This window comes from Antechinus flavipes, chromosome 3 (genome assembly GCF_016432865.1).
Source record: "Antechinus flavipes isolate AdamAnt ecotype Samford, QLD, Australia chromosome 3, AdamAnt_v2, whole genome shotgun sequence".
NCBI classification, from domain to species: domain Eukaryota; kingdom Metazoa; phylum Chordata; class Mammalia; order Dasyuromorphia; family Dasyuridae; genus Antechinus; species Antechinus flavipes.
Genome location: NC_067400.1, coordinates 441,455,986 through 441,479,224, shown reverse-complemented (window position 1 = coordinate 441,479,224; position 23,239 = coordinate 441,455,986). Strand labels below are relative to the sequence as shown.

General features: G+C 33.6%; 1 protein-coding gene across 1 annotated transcript in view; it reads left to right on the top strand.

The window, feature by feature from the left end:
* Positions 1–23,239, top strand: part of GALNT13 (polypeptide N-acetylgalactosaminyltransferase 13) — a 595,329-nt gene that overhangs the window by 340,819 nt on the left and 231,271 nt on the right. The window contains exon 8 of the mRNA XM_051986368.1: positions 20,228–20,408. Coding sequence (XP_051842328.1) covers positions 20,228–20,408 — 181 coding nt within the window. The remainder of the gene's footprint in view (positions 1–20,227; positions 20,409–23,239) is intronic.

Below are 23,239 nucleotides of genomic sequence, written 5' to 3'. Positions count from 1 at the left end.
CAGAGAGCACTATGGGAGAAAACCCATAATCCCATTCTCTCAGAAGAGGCAGATAAAAAGCCAGCGATGAAGGATCTATGGCAGAATACATTTTTTCCTCTTGGCTGGCTGATCGCGCTAGACTCGAGAGAAACGACTCTGCTGCAGAGAACACTTTTGGGATTTCAGTGGAGCTACGCCAGAAGCCCTCTCTCCGCGGCAAGTTGGTGCTGGGCTCCCCAGAAGGAGATAAGAGAGATCTTCCATCTCTGTTGGAGGCAGAAGAAGGCAGAGGCAGAGGCTGAAGGACAGAACCTTGCCTGGCAGGGAACATTTTAAATGGATATAGATGAAAGCTTTCCCATAAATCCTGTGTTTTATGAAGCTTGCTGAGAGCTCTGCTTTCCGTTCCTTTTATGAAAAGCTGACAAGCTAGGGACAGTGATTACATTCCCCCCCCCCCTTTTTTGGTTCAAGGAGAGCTAAAAATAACACACACACACACACACACACACACACACAAATGTCCTGTTTTCAGGGTCCTGTGGAAATAGGAAAAATGCAATATCAAAAAACAAGTATAGTAATTCCCTTCCTTATCACCTTTGCTACTTTCCTATTTTGGCTTTTTTGTTTTATCATATTATTCAGTCATTTATTCCATCAAACATTTTGGCACATATAAGTCCCTTTCCCTTCTTTAGTATCTCTTTGGGGTATAAGACCAATAGAAACATTATTGGATCAAAGGGTATGCACAGTTTGATAACTTTTTGAGCATAGTTCCAAATTGCTCTCCAGAATAGTTGGATGTATTCACAATTCTACCAACAATATGTCAGTGTTCCAGTTTTCCCACATCCCCTCCAATATTCATCATTATCTTTTCCTGTTATCCTAGTCAATCTGAGAGGTGTGTAGTGGTATCTCAGAGTTGTCTTAATTTGCATTTCTCTGATGAATAGTGATTTAGAACATCTTTTCATGTGATTAGAAATAGTTTCAATTTATTAATCTGAAAATTGTCTGTTCATAACCTTTGCTGGTTCTAGTTTTTAATGTATGATTTACTTCAGTTAGCTCATGTATCTCTTTTTCATTCAATTAATTCTATTTAAACATGTTGTTTTCTTCACTGGATTATTATTATTATTTTTTTTTTTTTGGTGTTCCAAACTAGTGATTCTCTCTTGTACACCTCTTGTTTCTTTTTCCAATTTCTCTTCTACCTGTCTTATTTGCCTTTTTAAAAAATTTTATGCGTGCTTCCAAGAATCTTCTTTGGCCTTGAAACCAAATCATATCACTCTTAGATTTGGGCAAACCTGTATGGATATGTATACATTTGGGCATTTTTTTCTCTTCTGAGTTGGGGTTTTTGTCTTTTATGTCACTATAGAAGCTTTCTGTGGTTAAAATTATTTTCTGTTAGTTTTCTTCTAACTTTCTTTTCTTCCCATTTTGAGACTTTTAATGTCAAGCTCTTCTCCTGGGGTGTAAAAGTCATTGAAACAAGCTTGTTATTTAGCTCTGAGCTAAATGTTCTATCTTAAACTTCAAGAGTTATTTCTTTCCATCAGATTGTTCAGAGTCTTGATCTCATGTGGTTTTCAATGATAAGTGGGAAAGCTAGAGCAGTTACCTGGCTTTACTCCACCATCTTTGCTTCTCCTCAATTATTCTGCCTACAAATATATTTGGAGCTTTATAATTAAAAAGAACTCTACATGCAATGCTTCATTTAATTTATACACCCCTCCTAATGAGGTAAGGTACATGGTAAAAGAAACTCTAAGAAACTTGCTCTAGTTGAAATAATTAATAAGAAAAGAAACTGGAAATTGAACTTAAACCTTTTGTCTCCAAGTCTAATGACCTTTCAAATAACGTTGTACTACTATAGTAGCTATGTACCAAACAGTAACTTTGTGGGAGGACCATAATTATAAAATGAAACATAATAATAAAATGCAGGGAGAGAAAAAAAAAAATTAGCAAAGAAGTCAACTGCTGTTTGAACTTTGAATAACAGAAATCAAATTAAAAATTGTAGTAGCAGTAAAATTGAGATACACTGAATTTGGTTTATGAACGTTACTTAAAATGTCACAAATACAAGTGCCAAAAATAAAAATAAAGAATATGCAAAGGTATGGTGTACTTGCGTTAATAGTCTCCCAAATGAAGAAATAGAGAGCTAATATAATGAAGGACTGATTAGATAAGCACTATTTAGATTTTATTCTCCCTTTTCTATATTAAGCATTCATGAACATACTTAGGAAATGGATAGACAAGTAGCAAGCTTTAATATTCTGAAATAGAGAGTGAAGCTGAACCTGTGTTCACTCTGATAGGTAGTAGCAACTTGCTGAGAGAAATCAAAGAATGCTCCAAAAGATTACCCTTTTGGAAGTGCCAGATATCTCCAAAGAAAGAATGTGGCTGACATCAGAAAAAAAGAGATAGGGTGAAATAATATAAAATTTTAGTGGACCAATCAGTATACTTTTATGATTTTTCTCTAGCTTCATTTAGTATCATGTGAATAGAAAATAGATATAGATAGTGTGTATAATGCAGGGATTATGCTTTGGCAAGGAATAGTCAGAAATTACTTAGTGTTTAACAGATTTAAAAGTAGAAATTTGAATTGATTCACTAAATGATTATGGTAGAGAAAGAAGAATATTGTAACCACAGAACTAAGGATTGAAGACCACAGAAGGTTTAGTGAGACCTAAGAATGGGATTATAAATATTAAGACAGGGGGAAGATGGAAAGGTTAAAAAAAAAAAATGACCAGACAAAACATTTTAGAAGTTTGTACACATTAAAGTAGAAGATGTAGATGATGGCAAAATTCAGAGTCTGACTGAATAGATTAAGAAATTAAACTCTTTTTCTATCTCTTTCTGTCCCTATCTCTCTGATTCTGTGTCTATGTTCCTATTCTTTCTCGAAGTGAAGATATACTATGAGGCAAACATTGGATTCACCAAGAAAGAAAGTAAAACCTACTGGAATTGGTTGATATCTGATTGCCTTATCATTGGTAGTGAGTTGGGGGGCACAGTGGGCACAAAAATTAATATACTCAGTATCAGAAAGGGTGACTGGGAAAGTGGTCTCATCAGGAGGTAGTTAGGTCTTAATGAATATCAAAAGACAAAAATGGTAGAAAAAGTTTTAAAATAAAATGATAAATCTAAACAAAAAGAGCTATCCTACCATCCATACGTACTTTTGTGCCATTTAAAGAAAAAATTCATCACGTAAACCCATTGCAGTTTCCCTTTGAAATTTGCTAATATGTTTCCTACTATTTAAGACAAGTGAAGGAGTTGGTCCTGGGCAATCATTTAGATTCTCAATGTTCTTCACTTTGAGGGCATTGATCTTGATGGCTTTCAACATAACTTCTATCTTCAAGTTTAGGAATCTATATAGTTTCTGTTTAGTTACCCATTAGAACAATTCTATTTTTTTTTTAACATTTTAATGTGCATGAACTAAATTTATTTATTTTTATTTTTTATTAAAGTTTTTTATTTGTGTGACATTACAGATTCAAAGAGCATACACAGTTTTATAATTCTTTGGAAATAGATGCAAATCTATCTTCACCATGGTCAAGTCAATTTACAATGCTACCAACAGTGCATTAGGCTTGCAATTTTTCTACATCTCCAACATTTGTCATTTCTTTTTGCAACATTAGCCAAACTAAAGCACATTAAATACTATTTTGGAATTATTTTAAATTGCATTTCTCTAAGTAGTACTAATTTTTAGAACTTTTTATGATTACAGATAACTTTAAATTATTCATTTGGATACTACTTGTTTAAATCATTTTAACATTTATCAATTGAGGAATGACTGGATTTCTTATTTAATTCAGTTCTCTATATATTTGAGAAATAAGGCCCTTATCAGGGACACTTGTATTTCTCCCAAACCACCCAACCAAATCATTCAAACCTTTTAAATTTAATATAATAAAACATAACAATAAAAATACTAATGCTTACAATCAAAAGGTTATATCTTATATTACATAGCATTATTTTCAATGTAATTTCTGTTTTCTATCTTTTGCAGCTGGAATCTGTTGGTAATAGAGATATTGAGGATTTATGTGAGTTAATTTTATATCCTGCAATTTTACTAAAGCTCTTAATTATTTCAAGTAGTCTTCAGTTAATTCTCTAGAATATTCTAAGTATATCAGCATGTCACCTATAAAGAGTAATTATTTTATTTCATTGTTGTCTATTTTAATTGCTTTAATTTATTTTTCTTTTATTGACAAAACAAACATTTCAAGTACTTTATTGAATAATAGTGGCAATAATGGGCGTCCTTGCTTCACCCATGATGTTATTGGGAAGGCTTTAAGTTTATCTCCATTACTTATAATGCTTCCTAGTGGTTTTAGATAGATACTACTTGTCATTTTATGGAAAACTCTATTTATTCATGTGCTCTCTTGTGGTTTTAATAAGATGGACACTTTATTTTGTTAACTACAATTTTTACATGTCTTGAAACATACACATGATTTCTGTTGCTTTGGTTACAGATGTCAATTATGATGATAGTTTTCTTATGATTGAAGCAGCATTACAGTCCTGAAGAAATCCCACCTGGTCATAGTGTGTTATAAATTGCTTTAATCTCTATTAATATTTAATTTAAAATTTTTGCATCAATATTCATTATGGAGATTGATCTTTAATTTGTTGTTGTTGTTTTGGATCCTCTTGGATTAGGTGTCAGCATCATATTTATATCTATTTTTTTCTTTTATTTAATAATAACTTTATATTGACAGAATCCATGCCAAGGTAATTTTTTTACAATATTATCCCTTGCACTCCTTTCTGTTCTGATTTTTCCCCTCCCCACTCCACCTCCTCCCCTAGATGGCAAGCAGTCCTATATATGTTAGATATGTTGCAGTATATCCTAGATACAATATACATCATTTTGTATCATAAAAATTATTTGGTGGAACTTTTTGGCCTATTTTAAAAATATATATTTTAGATAGTATTGGAATTAATTGTTCTTTAAATGTTTAGCAGAATTTACTTGTGAATCTATTTGGCTCTGGAAATTATATTTTTGTAAATATTCATCCATTTCACTGAAATTATCATATTTATTGGCTTACAATTGGGCCAAATAGTTCCTAATTACAGATTTAATTTTCTCTAGAAAGGAAATGGACCCACATGTGCAAAAACATTTGTAGGAGTTGTTTTTTGTGGTATAAAAGAACTGGAAATGAGTGGATGCCCATCAATTGTGGAGTGGCTGAAAAAGTTATATTATATGAAAGTAATAGAATACTATCATTCTATAAGAAATGATGAATAGGCTAATTTCTAAAAGGCCTAGAAAAATTTATATGAACTGATGCTGAGTAAAGCAAGCAAAATGAAAAAAAAAATTATACACAGCAACAGCAAAATTCATGATGATATAATGTGATGAACTAAGCTCTCTTCAGCAATTTATACATTGAGGGCAATTCCAAACAATTTTGGATGGAAAATGCCGTGCATGTGTTATGGGCCAGAACTCTGAAACAAGGATTCTTACAAGGTGTTACATCACTGGAATTGATAAAGACAATGGTTATCTAGTTTAGTGTGATGATTAATAATTCTCTCAGTTCAGTATAAATCAATTATACTGAACTAGTGATATAATGATTGGTTTATACTTAGAATAAAGCATATACCAGAGGGGATTCTCAGAGTCAGATTCATTCACTCTGTCTTACACCACCCTTATGGCTGGCCTCCTGCACTTCCCCCACTGAAACCAAGGCCTGTTGAAAGGCTCTCAGAAAGCTGCCCAGTCCCGGGCAAGGAGAGAATAAAGAATTTGAGCTTTAACACCTGGTTATTTTTGTGGTGATAACTGAACTGAAACAAAAGCTGCTCCCAAGATCTACCGAAAACTAAGGGAGAGCATTACATGCAAGTTTGGGAGAGAACGATGGGGACTTAATGAAGATTAAAGTATATTATTTTTCTTTTGTTTTCCTTTTATCTACCTCCCTCAAACAGCTCTCCCCCTGTAAACCCCTTACCCCTTTTTAACACCTTTCCCCTAATACTTCGGTTTAACCTTCTATTAGTTTTCCCCTTTCTTTTCTTCTTTTCTCTCCCACTTTCTCACAAGGTGAGACAAGTTTCTCTGTGAAACCAAACATGTCTGACATTCTTTCTTTCAGCCAAATCTGATGAGAGTAAGATTCACACAAAGTCCATGCCCCTCCTTTCCTTCCCTCAATTAAAATAGGTCTTTTTTGCCTCTTCATGAGATTGAATTTCTCTTATTTTATCTACTTTTTCCAGTATAATCCCCTTTCCACTTCTAGTTTCTTTTTCATATCATCATAATAAAATCAAATTATACCCACATTCTCTAAATATACCTGTAGTAAAAATATAGTTCTCAAGAGTTCTTTCTTTCTTTCTTTCTTTCTTTTTTTTTTTTTAACTTTTTTATGCTTCTCTTGAGTGCTGTGTTTGGAGATTAAATTTTTGTTCAACTCTGGCCTTGTCATCAGAAATAGATGAAATTCATTTGTATCGCTGAATGCCCATCTTTTCCCCTGAAAGATAATGTTCATTTTAGCTGGATAGTTTATTCTTGGTTGTAATCCAAGTTTCTTTGCCTTTTGGAACATTAGATTCTAGGCTCTTTAATCCTTTAAGGTGGAAACTGTTAGTCCTGGGCAATGCTGATTATGGCTCCTCTATATTTAAATTATTTCTTTCTGACTGTTCACAATATTTTTTTCCTTGGTCTGATAGTTCTGAAATTTAGCCACAGTGTTCCTTGGAGTTTTCATTTTGGTGTCTCTTTCAAGAAGTGATAGGTGAATTCTTTCAAAGGTTATTTTACTTTCTGATTCTAGAATGTCAGGGCAGTTTTCCTTTATGATTTCCTGTAAGATAATGTCTAGGTTCTTTTTTTCATCACAACTTATAGGAAATCCAGTAATTCTTAGATTGTCTCTCTTAGATCTATTTTCCAAATCAATTGTTTTTCCTAGGATATATTTCATATTTCTTCTATTTTTTTTTGTTTTGTTGACTGATTCTTAAAATCTTATTGACTCATTTGTTTCCATTTTCTCAATTTCTAGTATATTATTTTCTTCAGTTACATTTTTTCATTTCTTTTGAATTTAGTCAATTGAATTGTTTTGCTCATTACATTTTTTTCCTATTTCACAAATTCTGTTTTTCAAGAAATTGATATTTTTTTCATATCTATTTTGTAAGGAGTTATATGCTTTTTTTCCATTTCATCAAATCTATTGTGTTGGGAGTTATATGCTTTTCCCATTTCACCAAATCTATTTTAAGGAGCTTTCTTTAGATAATTTCATTTTTTCCTTTCCATATACTCTTGCAAAGTTCTCATTTTCTTTCCCCATTTCTCTTCTAAGTCTCTTTTAAAATCTTTTTTTGAAATATTCCAAGAAAACCTTGTGAAATGGGGACCAGTTCATATCTCCTTTTGGGACTTCATGTGGAGTTGATTGGCCTTTTTGAACCTCAGAGTTTGAGATTTGTTCTCTCCATAAAAGTTGTCTGTCGTCAGAGTTCTTTTTGCTTTTTTTTCTCATTAAAAAAAAAATTATAGCTCTGCTGTTAAGGCAATAGAGTGACAGCTGCTTTACTTTGCTCTGGGGCTGGTGTTTCTGACTGACTTTCTAGATAATCAAATAATAATTAACTTAGCTCCATGCCAAGTTCTTTGAGGGCTCAGCAGCTTATAATTTGCCTTTTGTATTTGCTTTTGGGGGTTTTATAGCAAATCTGCTAACCACCCACTTGCAACCAGGGCAAAATAGTCTAAGAGCTTCACAGAAGATTCCCTGGTGCTCAGAAGCTTCAGTGCTCTGGCTCCCCGCCTCAGCTCCTTGCCCCCAGATCCCTGTGTTATGATCTGGGCTTAGAAGCCTGAACCCCTGCCTATTTGAAACAAATCTGTTCTGAACTTCTTTCAAAGTATCTTCTTCTGGAAATGTGTTGTTCTCCAAATATTTGTGGGTTCTGTCACTCCAAAATCAGTTTAGAGGCTTAATCTACTGTTGTTTTGAGAGATCAGAGGAAGTCAGAGAAAGTCATGTCTGCTTTTCATCATCTTGACTCCACCCTGTCCTAACACTCTATTATAAAGCAGCTGTAATAAACAACATATGGTGCTGTCTAAGAAATCCAGTGGTGAATCAGTGAAATAGGTTAGATACACATTACACAATTATCAATGACTATAGTAATCTGGTTGTGGATAAACCCTCAAACTCCAGCTTCTGGGATAAGAACTGATCATTTCACAAACATTTTTTGGGGAAAATTGGAAAATAATATGTCAGAAATTTGGCATAGACCTATATCTCATATCCCATACCAAAATAAAGTCACAATGGGTACATGATTTGGGTGTAAATAGTGATACCATAAGCAAATTAGGAGAGTAATTGATCGTTTACCTTTCAGATTTTTCAAGAAGGGGGGACTTATGGCCAAAGATGAATCAGAGAACCTATATAATAGGAAAAATTGACAATTTTCATTACATTAAATTAATAAGGTTCTGTGCAAACAAAATCAACACAGGCAAGATAAAAAAGGAAGTACAAAAGTGGCAAAAAAGAATTCACAGTCAGTGTTTCTGATAAGGCCTCATTTCTAAAATATAAAAAGAACTGTGTCAAATTTATGAGAATACAAGTCATTCTCCAGTGGATAAATGGTTAAAGGTTGTGAATAGAATTTTTGGATGAAGAAATTAAAGCTATCAATAGTCATATGAAAAAATGCTCTAAATTATTATTGATTAGGGAAATGCAAATTAAAACAATTCTGAGGTACCACATCACACCTCTCACATTGGCTAAGATGACAGAAAAATATAATGATAAATATTGCAGGGTATATGGGACAACTGGGATACTAATGCATTATTGGTGGATTCATGAACTGATCCAACCATTCTGAAAAGCAATTTGGAATCATGCTCAAAGTGGTATACATCTATTCATATCCTTTGATCCAATAGTGTCACTACTGTGTCTGTATCTCAAGAAAATCACAAAGGAGGGAAAGGGATCTACATATGCAAAAACGTTTTTTAGCAGTTCTTTTTTATAGTAGCAAGGAATTGGAAAATAGATAGATGTCTATCAATTGGGAAATGGTTGAATAAAACATGGTGCATGAAAAAAAATGGATTATTATTGTATAAAAAAGATGAACAACCTGACTTTAGAAAGACCTGGATTTACTCAAACTGGTGCTGAGGGAAACAAGCAGAACCAGAAATACATTGTACACAGGAACTAGATTATGTGACAGTCAACTATTAACAACTTAGGTCTTTTCACTGGTTCAGTGATCCAAGGAAATACCAATTAACTTTGAATGGAAAACATCATCTATCTCCAGAGAAAGAAGTATGGAAACTGAATGTAAATCAACACATACTATCTTCACTTTTTTTCCCCCTTTTTTTTATGTTTTTTTTTTAATCTAGTGGATTTTTCTTTTTGTTCTGATTTTCTTTTTCAACATGATTCATAAGGAAATATTTTTTTTTAAATTTTTTATTTAATAATTACATTATATTGACACTCGTTTCTGTTCCGATTTTTTTCCCCCTCCCTCCCTCCACCCCCTCCCCTAGATGGCAAGCAGTCCTTTATATGTTGGATATGTTGCAGTATATCCTAGATACAATATATATTTGCAAAACCGAACAGTTCTCTTGTTGCGTAGGGAGAATTGGATTCAGAAGGTATAAATAATCCGGGAAGAAAAACAAAAATGCAGATAGTTCACATTCGTTTCCCAGTGTTCTTTCTTTGGGTGTAGCTGCTTTTGTCCGTCATTTATCAATTGAAACTCAGGTCTCTTTGTCAAAGAAATCCACTTCCATCAAAATATGTCCTCATACAATATCGTTGTCGAAGTGTATAATGATCTCCTGGTTCTGCTCATTTCACTTAGCATCAGTTCATGTAAGTCTCACCAGTCCTCTCTGTATTCATCCTGCTGGTCATTTCTTACAGAACAATAATATTCCATAACATTCATATACCACAATTTACCCAGCCATTCTCCAATTGATGGGCATCCATTCATTTTCCAGTTTCTAGCCACTACAAACAGGGCTGCTACAAACATTTTGGCACATACAGGTCCCTTTCCCTTCTTTAGTATTTCTTTGGGATATAAGCCCAATAGAAACACTGCTGGATCAAAGGGTATGCACAATTTGATAATTTTTTGGGCATAATTCCAGATTGCTCTCCAGAATGGTTGGATTCGTTCACAACTCCACCAACAATGCATTAGTGTCCCAGTTTTCCCGCATCCCCTCCAACATTCATCATTATTTTTTCCTGTCATCTTAGCCAATCTGACAGGTGTGTAGTGGTATCTCAGAGTTGTCTTAATTTGCATTTCTCTGATCAATAATGATTTGGAACACTCTTTCATATGAGTGGTAATAGTTTCAATCTCATCCTCTGAAAATTGTCTGTTCATATCCTTTGACCATTTATCAATTGGAGAATGGCTTGATTTCTTATAAATTTGAGTCAGTTCTCTATATATTTTGGAAATGAGGCCTTTATCAGAACCTTTAACTGTGAAAATGTTTTCCCAGTTTGTTGCTTCCCTTCTAATCTTGTTTGCATTAGTTTTATTTGTACAAAAGCTTTTTAATTTGATGTAATCGAAATTTTCTATTCTGTGATCAGTAATGGTCTCTAGTTCATCTTTGGTCACAAATTTCTTTCTCCTCCACAAGTCTGAGAGATAAACTATTCTATGTTCCTCTAATTTATTTATAGTCTCGTTCTTTATGCCTAGGTCATAGACCCATTTTGATCTTATCTTGGTATATGGTGTTAAGTGTGGGTCCATGCCTAATTTCTGCCATACTAATTTCCAATTATCCCAGCAGTTTTTATCAAATAATGAATTCTTTTCCCAGAAGTTAGGGGCTTTGGGTTTGTCAAACACTAGATTGCTATAATTGACTACTCTGTCTTGTGAGCCTAGCCTTTTCCACTGATCCACTAATCTATTTCTTAGCCAATACCAAATGGTTTTGGTGACTGCTGCTTTATAATATAATTTTAGATCGGGTACAGCTAGGCCACCTTCATTGGATTTTTTTTTCATTAATTCCCTTGAGATTCTCGACTTTTTATTGTTCCATATGAATTTTGTTGTTATTTTTTCTAGATCAATAAAATATTTTCTTGGAAGTCTGATTGGTATAGCACTAAATAAATAGATTAGTTTAGGGAGTATTGTCATCTTTATTATGTTCGCTCGGCCGATCCAGGAGCACTTAATATTTTTCCAATTATTTAAGTCTGACTTTATTTGTGTGGAGACTTTTTTATAATTTTGCTCATATAATTCCTGACTTTCCTTTGGTAGATAGATTCCCAAATATTTTATGGTATCAACAGTTATTCTGAATGGAATTTCTCTTTGTATCTCTTGCTGTAGGGTTTTGTTGGTGATGTATAAAAATGCTGAGGATTTATGGGGATTTATTTTGTAGCCAGCTACTTTGCTAAAATTATGAATTATTTCCAATAGCTTTTTGGTAGAATCTCTGGGGTTCTCTAGGTATACCATCATATCATCTGCAAAGAGTGATAGTTTGGTTTCCTCATTGCCTACTCTAATTCCTTTTATATCTTTCTCGACTCTTATTGCCGAGGCTAGTGTTTCTAATACGATATTAAATAATAATGGTGATAGTGGGCAGCCTTGCTTCACTCCAGATCTTACTGGGAAAGGTTCCAGTTTTTCCCCATTGCATATGATGCTTACTGATGGTTTTAAATATATGCTCCTGACTATTTTAAGGAAAAGTCCATTTATTCCTATGCTCTCAAGTGTTTTTATTAGGAATGGATGTTGGATTTTATCAAATGCTTTTTCTGCATCTATTGAGATGATCATGTGGTTTTTGTTTGTTTGGTTATTGATATAGTCAATTATGCTAATAGTTTTCCTAATATTGAACCAGCCCTGCATTCCTGGTATAAATCCTACTTGGTCATAGTGTATTATCCTGGTGACAATTTTCTGTAATCTTTTTGCTAATATTTTATTTAAGATTTTAGCATCAATATTCATTAGGGAGATTGGTCTATAATTTTCTTTCTCTGTTTTCAGCCTACCTGGTTTAGGTATCAGTACCATATCTGTGTCATAAAAGGAGTTTGGTAGGACTCCTTCAATCCCTATTTTTTCAAATAGTTTATATAACATTGGAGTTAATTGTTCTTTAAATGTTTGGTAGAATTCACATGTAAATCCATCTGGTCCTGGGGATTTTTTCTTAGGGAGTTGATTGATAGTTTGTTCTATTTCTTTTTCTGAGATGGGACTGTTTAGGATATTTACTTCTTCCTCTGTTAGTTTGGGCAAGCTGTATTTTTGGAGGTATTTTTCTATTTCATTTAAGTTGTCGAGTTTATTGGCATAAAGTTGGGCAAAGTAACTCCTAATTATTGCTCTAATTTCCTCTTCGTTAGTGGTGAGTTCTCCCTTTTCATTTTTAAGACTAACAATTTGATTTTCCTCTTTCCTTTTTTTAATCAGATTTACTAAGGGTTTGTCTATTTTGTTGGTTTTTTCATAGAACCAACTCTTAGTTTTATTAATCAATTCAATAGTTTTTTTTACTTTCAATTTTATTGATCTCACCTTTTACTTTTAGAATTTCAAGTTTAGTGTTTGACTGGGGGTTTTTAATTTGTTCCTTTTCTAGCATTTTTAATTGCAAACCCAATTCATTGACCTTCTCTTTCTCTATTTTATACAAATAGGCCTCTAGAGATATGAAATTTCCCCTTATTACCGCTTTGGCTGCATCCCATACATTTTGGTATGATGTCTCATTATTATCGTTTTCTTGGGTGAAGTTATTAATTATGTCTATGGTTTGCTGTTTCACCCAATCATTCTTTAGTATGAGATTATTTAGTTTCCAATTATTTTTTGGTCTACTTCCCCCTGCTTTTTTGTTGAATGTAATTTTCATTGCATCGTGGTCTGAAAAGGATGCATTTACTATTTCTGCCTTACTACATTTGAGTTTGAGGTTTTTATGTCCTAATATATGGTCAATTTTTGTATAGGTTCCATGAACTGCTGAAAAGAAAGTGTATTCCTTTCTGTCTCCATTACATTTTCTCCAGAGATCTATCATATCTAACTTTTCTAGTATTCTGTTTACCTCTTTGACTTCTTTCTTATTTATTTTGTGGTTTGATTTATCTAATTCTGAGAGTGCAAGGTTAAGATCTCCCACTATTATAGTTTTACTGTCTATTTCTTCTTGCAGCTCTCTTAGTTTCTCTTTTAAGAATTTAGATGCTACCCCACTTGGTGCATATATGCTTAATATAGATAGTGCTTCATTATCCATGCTACCCTTTAGCAAGATATAGTGTCCTTCCTTATCTCTTTTAATTAGGTCAATTTTTGCTTTAGCTTGATCTGAGATCAGGATGGCTACCCCTGCTTTTTTGACTTCACCTGAAGCATAGTAGATTTTGCTCCAACCTTTTACCTTTAACCTGCATGTATCTCCCCGCTTCAGGTGTGTTTCCTGTAAACAACATATTTTAGGATTCTGGCTTTTAATCCATTCTGCTAACTGCTTCCTCTTTATGGGGGAGTTTACCCCATTCACGTTTATGGTTAGAATGACCAATTCTGTATTACTTGCCATCTTGTTAACCCCGGTTTATGCTTATAAGGAAATATTTTTTAAAAGAATGTACATATGTAACCAGAATTTTTTTTTAAAGAAACTGAGTATAGTTATTAATCAGAAATCCATTAAAAACATGATGTCAGTTGGGTTGTGGAAGGAGGAATTAATGTAAAATATTAGAGAACTTATAGAGGTTTAGGTAAACAAAAAAGAAAGATTATGAGTTTATAAAAGTCTACACATAGTCAGTCCCCTGAGCAGCTAGCTAACTCAGTGGAAATTGAATCAGGAATATCTAAGTTCAAATATGACCTCAGACGCTCCCTTGTTTGCATTGGGATCATGAAAAAGATTTTAAATTTTGTTTGCTCAGTTCCTTATCTGTAAAATGTGAATAATAGTAGCACCTACCTCATAGAGTTATTGTAAATATTAAATAGGATAATAATTATGAAACACTTAGCACAGTAACTGCCACAAAGTAAGCACTATATAAATGTGAGCTCTACTACTATGACTATTACTGATGCTACTATTGATACTATTAGTATCAGTAGTAGTAGTAGTAATAAGTTTACTACTATGAGCAAGTTACTTTTGTCTGCCTCAGTTTCTTCAATTGTTAACAAGGATCATTAGCTCTTTCTTAACAAGGTTGCTGTGAAAACCAAATGAGATAATATTAATAAAATGATTATGACAGGATCTAGTACATAGTAAGTATTTAATAAATGTATTTCCTTCCCTAGCTATCCTTTTTCAAGATCTTAAATTCAGTCAGTTACAAAAAGACTACTTAGTCTTAATGCAAGATCTTGATTTCAAGGTGAGGTGAATTTGGTTTGATTTAACTGCTAGAACTTTCAGGCTTCTTAGACTTTGATATTGGAATATAGCTCTGATTTGTTTATCCTTGCAACAAGTATATCCTTCTCTGGTTTTCTATTCTATCTTCCTGGGAAATAAAAGCTTTGAAAGATTACGCCTTCAGTGTCACCTGTTATAAATTGTTAATCATCCTCTCCTTGTTCTCCAACTCAATAGAAAAACAGATCTGTCTCTATCCAAAAAAATTCCTATCATGGACTTTAACACTTCCTGCATTATTCCAGAAAAGGCACTTTTACTTTTTATCTTAGCAAGTTTGCCTAAAGTTAATCTGTTTGTTGTCCTTCCTTCTCAAAAAGGACTAAAATGGCATCACTGTTAGAATCAAGTTACAACTTATAGGATGGCGACTGATCAGACTAATATGTGTCACAGGTCAGGCACAAATAGTCCATATAAACATTTGGGGCCTATTTTCTGATTTTACATGTTTTGTGGTTTTGTTTGTTTGTTTTGTTTTGTTTTGTTTTGTTTTGTTTTTTTGGTTTGGTTTTCTTATGTTTTGTTTTTATTTTTTAACTACTTAAATTTTGCTTTGCTCATAGAGCATAATGCCTTCTCTGATGAAGACACACCATGTTAGGCAGTCCTGTATTTCTCCCTTGTCTCCCTTGTCATTTAATCAATTCTAAAATTATTAAAACAGACCTTAATAGACTTATATCAATTTTTGGACCACCACATGTGCTTGTCCTGTTTGAGTTCACCATAAAAGTCTTTTTGGCTAGTACTCACTTGGAATTTGAACAATGTGGCCAGTGCAAAGGAGTTGTGCTTTTTGTGGAAATTGGCAGTTTAGGTCACAAAATGATGTAACATCTTATATGTAATCTTCTGGGGAAATTTTCTAACCCTTTTTCATAATAACAACCTAGTCTTCTCTATTCACCCAAGATCTTTTTCTTTGATTCTTCACTCTGCTTTCAGCATGTTTTCTTCTATGTTTACTTTCTTTTACCAATGCAAACATTTCATTCTTTATTTTCTGTCTCTTTATTCCACCTTGTTTAAGAAGTTATACAGAAATATGCTGGTGTTTATAAACAATTTCTATTTTGGTCTAATTGTTTTTCTCCACCCACTTTTCTAAAAACTCCTAAAAATATGAGTGCATAGCATCCTGACTCACATGTTTTTAAAGTACCACTAGATAGCAGCCAAACTCTTTTAAAACATTTTAAAAATAATGTTTCAAATAGAATTCTGGAGTGGTAGTAGCAATAAAAGATGAGAGTGAGACACTCTTCTCACCAAAGACAATTTAGATTTTTGGAAGGTGAGATCTGTGATAAAGAAGTGGAGGCTGTCTCAAAGTCTATGTGAACATTACACTAGTGCTGGACCTAATTAGTAGTGACAGAAACAAAAGCCCCTTTATGAATTCACAAGTCATAGAAATGAAAGAGTTTAGGAAACTGGTCAGAAAGATATTGTAGAGGTCCCTTGAGCTAGCATTGAATACAGAACTGGAAATTGTTTGACAACTTCATTACCTATCACTTCTTGGTCACATTTCCTATATTTTCCTCATTTCTAAGTCATAATGTCAGAGTAGATTGAAAGGGAGGAACATTTTGATCAGGGGGAGCAAGGACTCTGAGGAGCAGTATCACTTCTGGTTCCAATGGATTTGGGACCTTAATGAATAGTACTGTTTCTGATCCCAAAAGAGTAAAGGCACTGAGTGCAATATTGATTGCAATTCCAAAAGATCAAACATCCTCCTGGATAAGGACAAAAGTGCAGATTAAGAGAGCATTGACCATACCTCTTCCATGATCATTCCACCTTGGAAACACTGAAAACTTCCAAACTCCTAGAACTAACTCTGAAAAAAGCAGTGCAAAATCTGCCTCCATCTCACTGCACGCCAGCACTCCAGGAACTGAGCCCAAATTTAATACAAAGTTCAATATCAAGAAATAGAGGAAAGGTGGAGCCAAGATGGCAGAAAAGGCGCACATGACTTTCTAAGCTCTCTGATACCCTCATGAGCAACATTAAATTCAGCCTCAAAAATAATGCTTGACTGATAAAATACACAAAGATTAGAAGTACAACAACTCACCAGCGAAAGATAATCTGGAATTTCATCTGAAAAGGTTTGTCCTGAGGGGCCAGGGAGAAGATCAGTGCAAGCAGGGAGAGAACTAGAGGCTAACATATTGTGCATACCGAGCAGGACTGGTCTCTGTGGTTAGAAAATTACAGAGACGACACTGGCATAGACTGATTGCTCTGCAAAACAGTAGATCAGCAGAGAAATCAAAGCCACTCTAAGAAACACCAGAAGCTAACAGGATGTGGCTATACATACCCAAAACTGGAAGTGATTCAGCATAGATCACAGCACAACTGTGCAATCCCAATCTGCAGTATGGAGCTTTTCCTTGGGGCACTTATGAACCTGCACAGCAGGGTGGGGCACAGCCGGGGCAGCCTCTAATCTGCATGGTGGGGGGCTCTGCCTGGGGCAATAGAACTGCCACCATTCAATTTGCTTCGGGGCAGAGACACTTCTAATCTGAGGGGGGCTATTCACTGGTCTGCTGCTAATACCCACAAAATTTTGATTATATCAAACTGAAAAGTTTTGTACAAACAAAACTAATGCAAACAAGATTAGAAGGTAAGTGATAAACTGGGAAAACATTTTTACAGTCAAAGGTTCTGATAAAGGCCTCATTTCCAAAACATATAGATAATTGACTCTAATTTATAAGAAATCAAGCCATTCTCCAATTGATAGTCAAAGATTATGAACAGACAATTCTCAGATGAAGAAATTGAAACTATTTCTAGCCATATGAAATGATGCCCCAAGTCATTATTAATCAGAGAAATGCAAATTAAGACAACTCTGAGATACCACTACACACCTGTCAGATTGGCTAGAATGACAGGAAAAGATAATGTGGAATGTTGGAGGGGATGTGGGAAAACTAATACATTGTTGGTGGAATTGTGAATGCATCCAGCCATTCTGGAAAGCAATTTGGAACTATGCTCAAAAAGTTATCAAATTGTGCATACCCTTTGATCCAGCAGTGTTTCTACTGGGCTTATACCCCAAAGAGATACTAAAGAAGGGAAAGGGATCTGTATGTGCCAAAATGTTTGTGGCAGGTCTCTTTATAGTGGCCAGAAACTGGAAACTGAGTGGATGCCCATCAGTTGGAGAATGGCTGAATAAATTGTGTTATATGAATATTATGGAATATTATTGTTTGGTAAGAAATGACCAGCAGGATGATTTCAGAAAGGCCTGGAGAGATTTACATGAACTGATGCTGAGTGAAATGAGCAGGACCAGGAGATCATTATGTACTTCAACAACAAAACTATATGATGATCAATTCTGATGGACCTGGCCATCTTCAGCAACGAGATGAACCAAATCAGTTCCAATGGAGCAGTAATGAACTGAACCAGCTACATTCAGCGAAAGAACTCTGGGAGATGACTAAGAACCATTACATAGAATTCCCAATCCCTATATTTTTGCCCATCTGTATTTTTGATTTCCTTCACAGGCTACTTGTATGATATTTCTGAATCAGATTCTTTTTGTACAGTAAAATAAAAGATAAAAAAAAAGTATATTTATTTTGTATTTAATTTATACTTTAACATATTTAACATGTATTAGTCATCCTGCCATCTAGCGGAGGGTGGGGTGAAGGAGGGAAAAAATTGGAACAAAAGTTTTGGCAATTGTCAATGCTGTAAAATTATCCATGCATATAACTTGTAAATAAAAGGCTATTAAAAATTTAAAAAAAAATAAAAGAAATAGAGGAAAAATGAAAAAAAAAAAATGGCAATAACAACAGCCACAACAAACAACAACAAAGCCTTGGCCATAAAAACCACTATGGTGGTAAATGATCAGAATTACATACCATTTCTCATAGGGAGAAAAATTCAGAAGACAAGTCAAAATATCTAAATATAAAGCTTCAAAGGAAAAAATGTGAATTGGATACAAGCCTAATAATAATTCTAGAAAAGCTAAAAAATCATTTTTAAAATTAAATAACAGTGATAGATGAAAAATTAGTAAAATAAAAATTAGAGTAAAAGAATAAATTTATGAAGAAAAATAACAGTTTAGTAAAAGAAGCAGAAAAAATACTGAAGAAAATAAGAGTTTAAAAAACAGATTTCATCAAATGGGGAAAGAGAGGTATGAAATTTTCCTTAAGAAAAACATTTCTTGAAAATTAGATTTGGGCAAGTAAAAGATTTAAAAAGCACTTGTAAGCTTGTAATTCAAAGTAAATTTATAACCAAAATGTCTCCCAACTGACAAAATAATAAATATAAGTAGATACACGTGTACATATATGTATATGTATGTGGTGATCTTGTTCTTTTAAAATAAGTAGAATAGTTCTCTCTGGGGGAGAGGTGCAGGTTTCTCAGGGAGGTTTTCTTGGAGGCAGCTTTAGTATCAGTTGAAAGTAATAATCACCTCAAAACGCAGCCAGGTGATAAAAGTTCAGATCTTTTATTATCTCTAATATAGCCTGGTTAGCTTAGAGCCCTCTGAATATCTCCAAATGCAAGGGTTTTGTCCTTTAGCCTCTGCCTCTGCTTTCTTCAGCCTCCAGAGCCAGTACTAAGTTGAATCTGTCTTGCCTCTGAGAGAGCCTTTGTAGCTTCTTCCTCTGAAAACTCTTCTTCTGCCACCAGCCAGCCAAGTGGAAAATATTCTCTCTTGCCTCAGAGAGAGGGTTTCTGGCATAATTCCACTGAAATCTGACCGAGAGTCTCTGTCTTTTTCTTTTATACAAGAGGGAGGAATTGTGGGATACGAGAGAGAGGGATTATGGGTTTTCTCCCATAGTGCTCTCTGGCCCTAAGAGCTTCAAGGGAGGTGTGAATTCACAAAGTTACAAAGTTTACTTTGTGAAGCTGGCATACTTGTGAACTCCAATGAGTAAAGGTGTGAACACAAGCCTTGTATTAATTAGTTCTACTTAGTACCTTGTTTCAAGTTCTGGCCCAAAACATCTTCTTGTAAGATCAGATCAATAATCTATCAACTCTAATGAGTTAGCAGTTTGTAAAGATTCCAACATATGTATACATATACATACATGTATGTATAACCATACAATCAGGTTGACTGACAGATATTGATAATTTAGAATCGTAAACTATTCCATATTTTATAAATATTTCTGACACCTAGAAAACCTAAATTCAATGGGCAGATATGAACTAAAATTCTTTGCTGAAAAGAAGTTTGTCATATAAAATCCTATCTATATCTGTGTATCTCAGAATGATGTATATTAAATTACCATTCAGAATATCTTCATGATTTCAGAGCAGCATTTTCAAATCTAATATTTTACCATTTTTTTTCTCTACCATGTGCCTTCTTATTCCATCTTCATTGGCTTATTTATAAGATTCATAAAATTGTTTTTCTCTTCTTTTCAGATCTGGCAGTGTGGTGGATCATTAGAAATTTTTGTTTTTTTATTCTACCATGTGCCTTCTTATTCCATCTTCATTGGCTTATTTATAAGATTCATAAAATTGTTTTTCTCTTCGTTTCAGATCTGGCAGTGTGGTGGATCATTAGAAATTGTAACCTGTTCTCATGTGGGTCATGTATTTCGCAAGGCAACTCCATATACTTTTCCAGGCGGCACTGGTCATGTCATCAACAAGAATAACAGAAGACTAGCAGAAGTCTGGATGGATGAATTTAAAGATTTCTTTTATATCATATCCCCAGGTATGATCCCTATATCATATCCCCAATCAAGGATGTTTTATGTTTTTGCTGGGTAGAAGAATAAATTGGAATTTCATGCAAATATAGAAGTTTTTCTTTTTAGATTTTATTTTGATAGTGGTTAATCAAAAAAGGGTATTTGTTATTCAAATATTCAGAAACGTGTCTTTTTTAAAAGATCTTTTTGATAAGGTAAATTTAAATCTAAAATATGAATTACACAATATAATGAATATTTGTGTGATTCAAATGTCTCATTTAATCATAAATATAGATATTTTTTTTCCAATGAGTATTATGAAGGAGACAAGGGTTGGATTCAAAAGACTTTAAAAAATGGGTCATTAACATGATTCAGTGTTAACTTGATATAGTGGACACTCAATTAATCTATTGGTTGATAAGATTTTTTTAAGACCTAAAGGGGATTGATGTGAAAAAATTTGATCATGTGTCCTAGGACTTGTCCCAATTTTGTTTTTGTCATATTGATCACCTAACAATTCTTGTCTTTTATTTGACATGTTCTGGTTTTCTTGGGGGATTTTTTTTTTTGTCTTTTTTGTTGCTTTTTGTTTTGTTTTGTTTTTGTTTTTGTTTTTTATCTGTGCACAGCCAATAGAATTTATCTTTAACAGAAAATTTGAGGAAAGAACTTTTTTACACACTTCCAATATTATGTTATAGAGAGAAAAAATGAGGACAATGTGTATGTAAAAGTGTAATTAGGAGTCAGTTTCCCCTCTGCCCAGTTTTTATGCTTTTTTTTTTTTGTCAGGAAGCTATTGCCAGAAATATCATTTCATGCACAGATCTCTTTCTCTCTGCAATAGAAATCCATTCCAGATGTCCACATGACATTTTATCAATGGTACATACAGTCCACAGTGAGATAGTGACATTTAGGTATCTTTTTAATTTTCATTTTATGTAACTACTTGAATTCAAATCAAACATACAATAGAAAACAAGAAGAGTACAAATAGAAAAACTAAATTTAAGTGCTATGTGTAATAACATCCAAGTTTGGATTTAAGAAAATAAACAATCAATGCTGATATTATACTTTTGAATCTTATGTATTTCTGATAAGAAATATTATTCTCAAAATGAGTAACCATTGAAATTTATACTATTTCTCATAGGGAGGGGAAGGGGCAAAGAAGAAGATTATTATTCTCCATAGGAATATTTCCCAAATAGTAGTATATGTTTTAAAATGACAAGTCTAATAGTTAAAGGATGAAAAAGAGAGCATAGTATCTGGAACTAATGACATTATGTTGCTCATCAGGGAGTGTTTGTACTGGTAAAAACTATATTTTCACATCATAATAAGTATTATTTTGAGAATTACTGTTCTTATAGAAAGGGCTTATTTGTATTCAAGCGAGGTACTTTTAAGAAAAAAAAAAAAAAGCATTCAGGAAATGGGAAGAAATTTTCTCCTGAATTCCTGAAGACTGTTTTCCATTCCCCAGAGTTAGTCTACATAACCCAGTGTGGATTTTGACTTTACTATGCCTCAAAATGGTGTGTATGTGGAGGGGGGAAGACACCTTAAGGAAAAGAGAAAGTAATTAAATTCTCCACTTTGGTTACCAAATCTTTTGTCCTATCACTGATCTAACTGAGCATTAATGAGGTTATAAAAACAATTTGAGATTTAATAAGGGCTCATTGAAGTCTCTGAAAACACTTTCAAATAATCCTTTGCTACTTTCTCTCAATGTTGCTGTTTTGAGTAAGCAATTACTCCAATCATAGCATGGTCAATTGTTATTGCTTTGTCTATTACCAAATATTACATAAGTAATGAAGGTATTGCAAAGCATGTAAGATCTAAGCAGTGTAAATAACAAAAAAGAATTATCTCTATGCAGATGATTCTCAGATCTATTTATTTAGCTCTCACCTCTCCCTTACCATTCTTTAAAATATACAGCATCCTAAGTTCATCAACATTGGAATGTCTGATAGACATCTTAAATTTAGCAGGTCTAGAAATGCACATAATTTCCCCCCAAAAGCCCTTCTATTCTAAATTGTGAAAGAAACCAACAAATTCTCATTCACCCAGCACTGGAGCCTAGGTGTCATCATTAACTTTTCTCCTACTCAATCTTTTCACCCCAAATCTGTTGTCAAGTAATTTTGTTTCTATCTTCTTAAAGTTTGACACATGCACCAACCTAGTATAGATTCTCATCATGTTATGCTTGGACTATTTTAATAGTATCCTATTTGGTATCTTTTCCTCAAGTATCTCCCCACTCCTCACAGTCTATCCTAGCCTCAGGTGGCAAAGTGATCTTTCCAAAGCACATGTCTGATGATGTAATTTACTTATTTAATAAATTCCATTGTTTGTCTATTTCATATCCAGGGCCCAAACTAAATATTTTGCTTGGAATGTTTTATAATTCATTCCCTCCTACTTTTCTAGTCTTGTAATACTTTACTCCCCTCCATAAATTCTGCAGCCTAATAACACTGACCTTCTTTCTTTTCCTTATATAAGAGACAGTATCCCTTGTTTCTGGCTTCTCTGTCTTCCTTAAATTTTTAACTTCAATCTCACCTTTAGCAAGTAGCCTCTCCCAGTTTTTTTTTTTTCTTTTTCAATTCTAATTACCCACCTCTGAGACTGTCTTTCATTTACATTGTATATATCTTGTGCATTGGTAGTTATTTCCATGTTATCTCTCTCATTAAAATGTAAGCTTCTTTTGTTTTGTGCTTGAAGCTAAACAAAATACTTTCCATTAAAAGCAGCAGTGGTAGTTTTTAAAGGATAACTACCCTTGAAAGGATAACTAACCTTGGTGTCA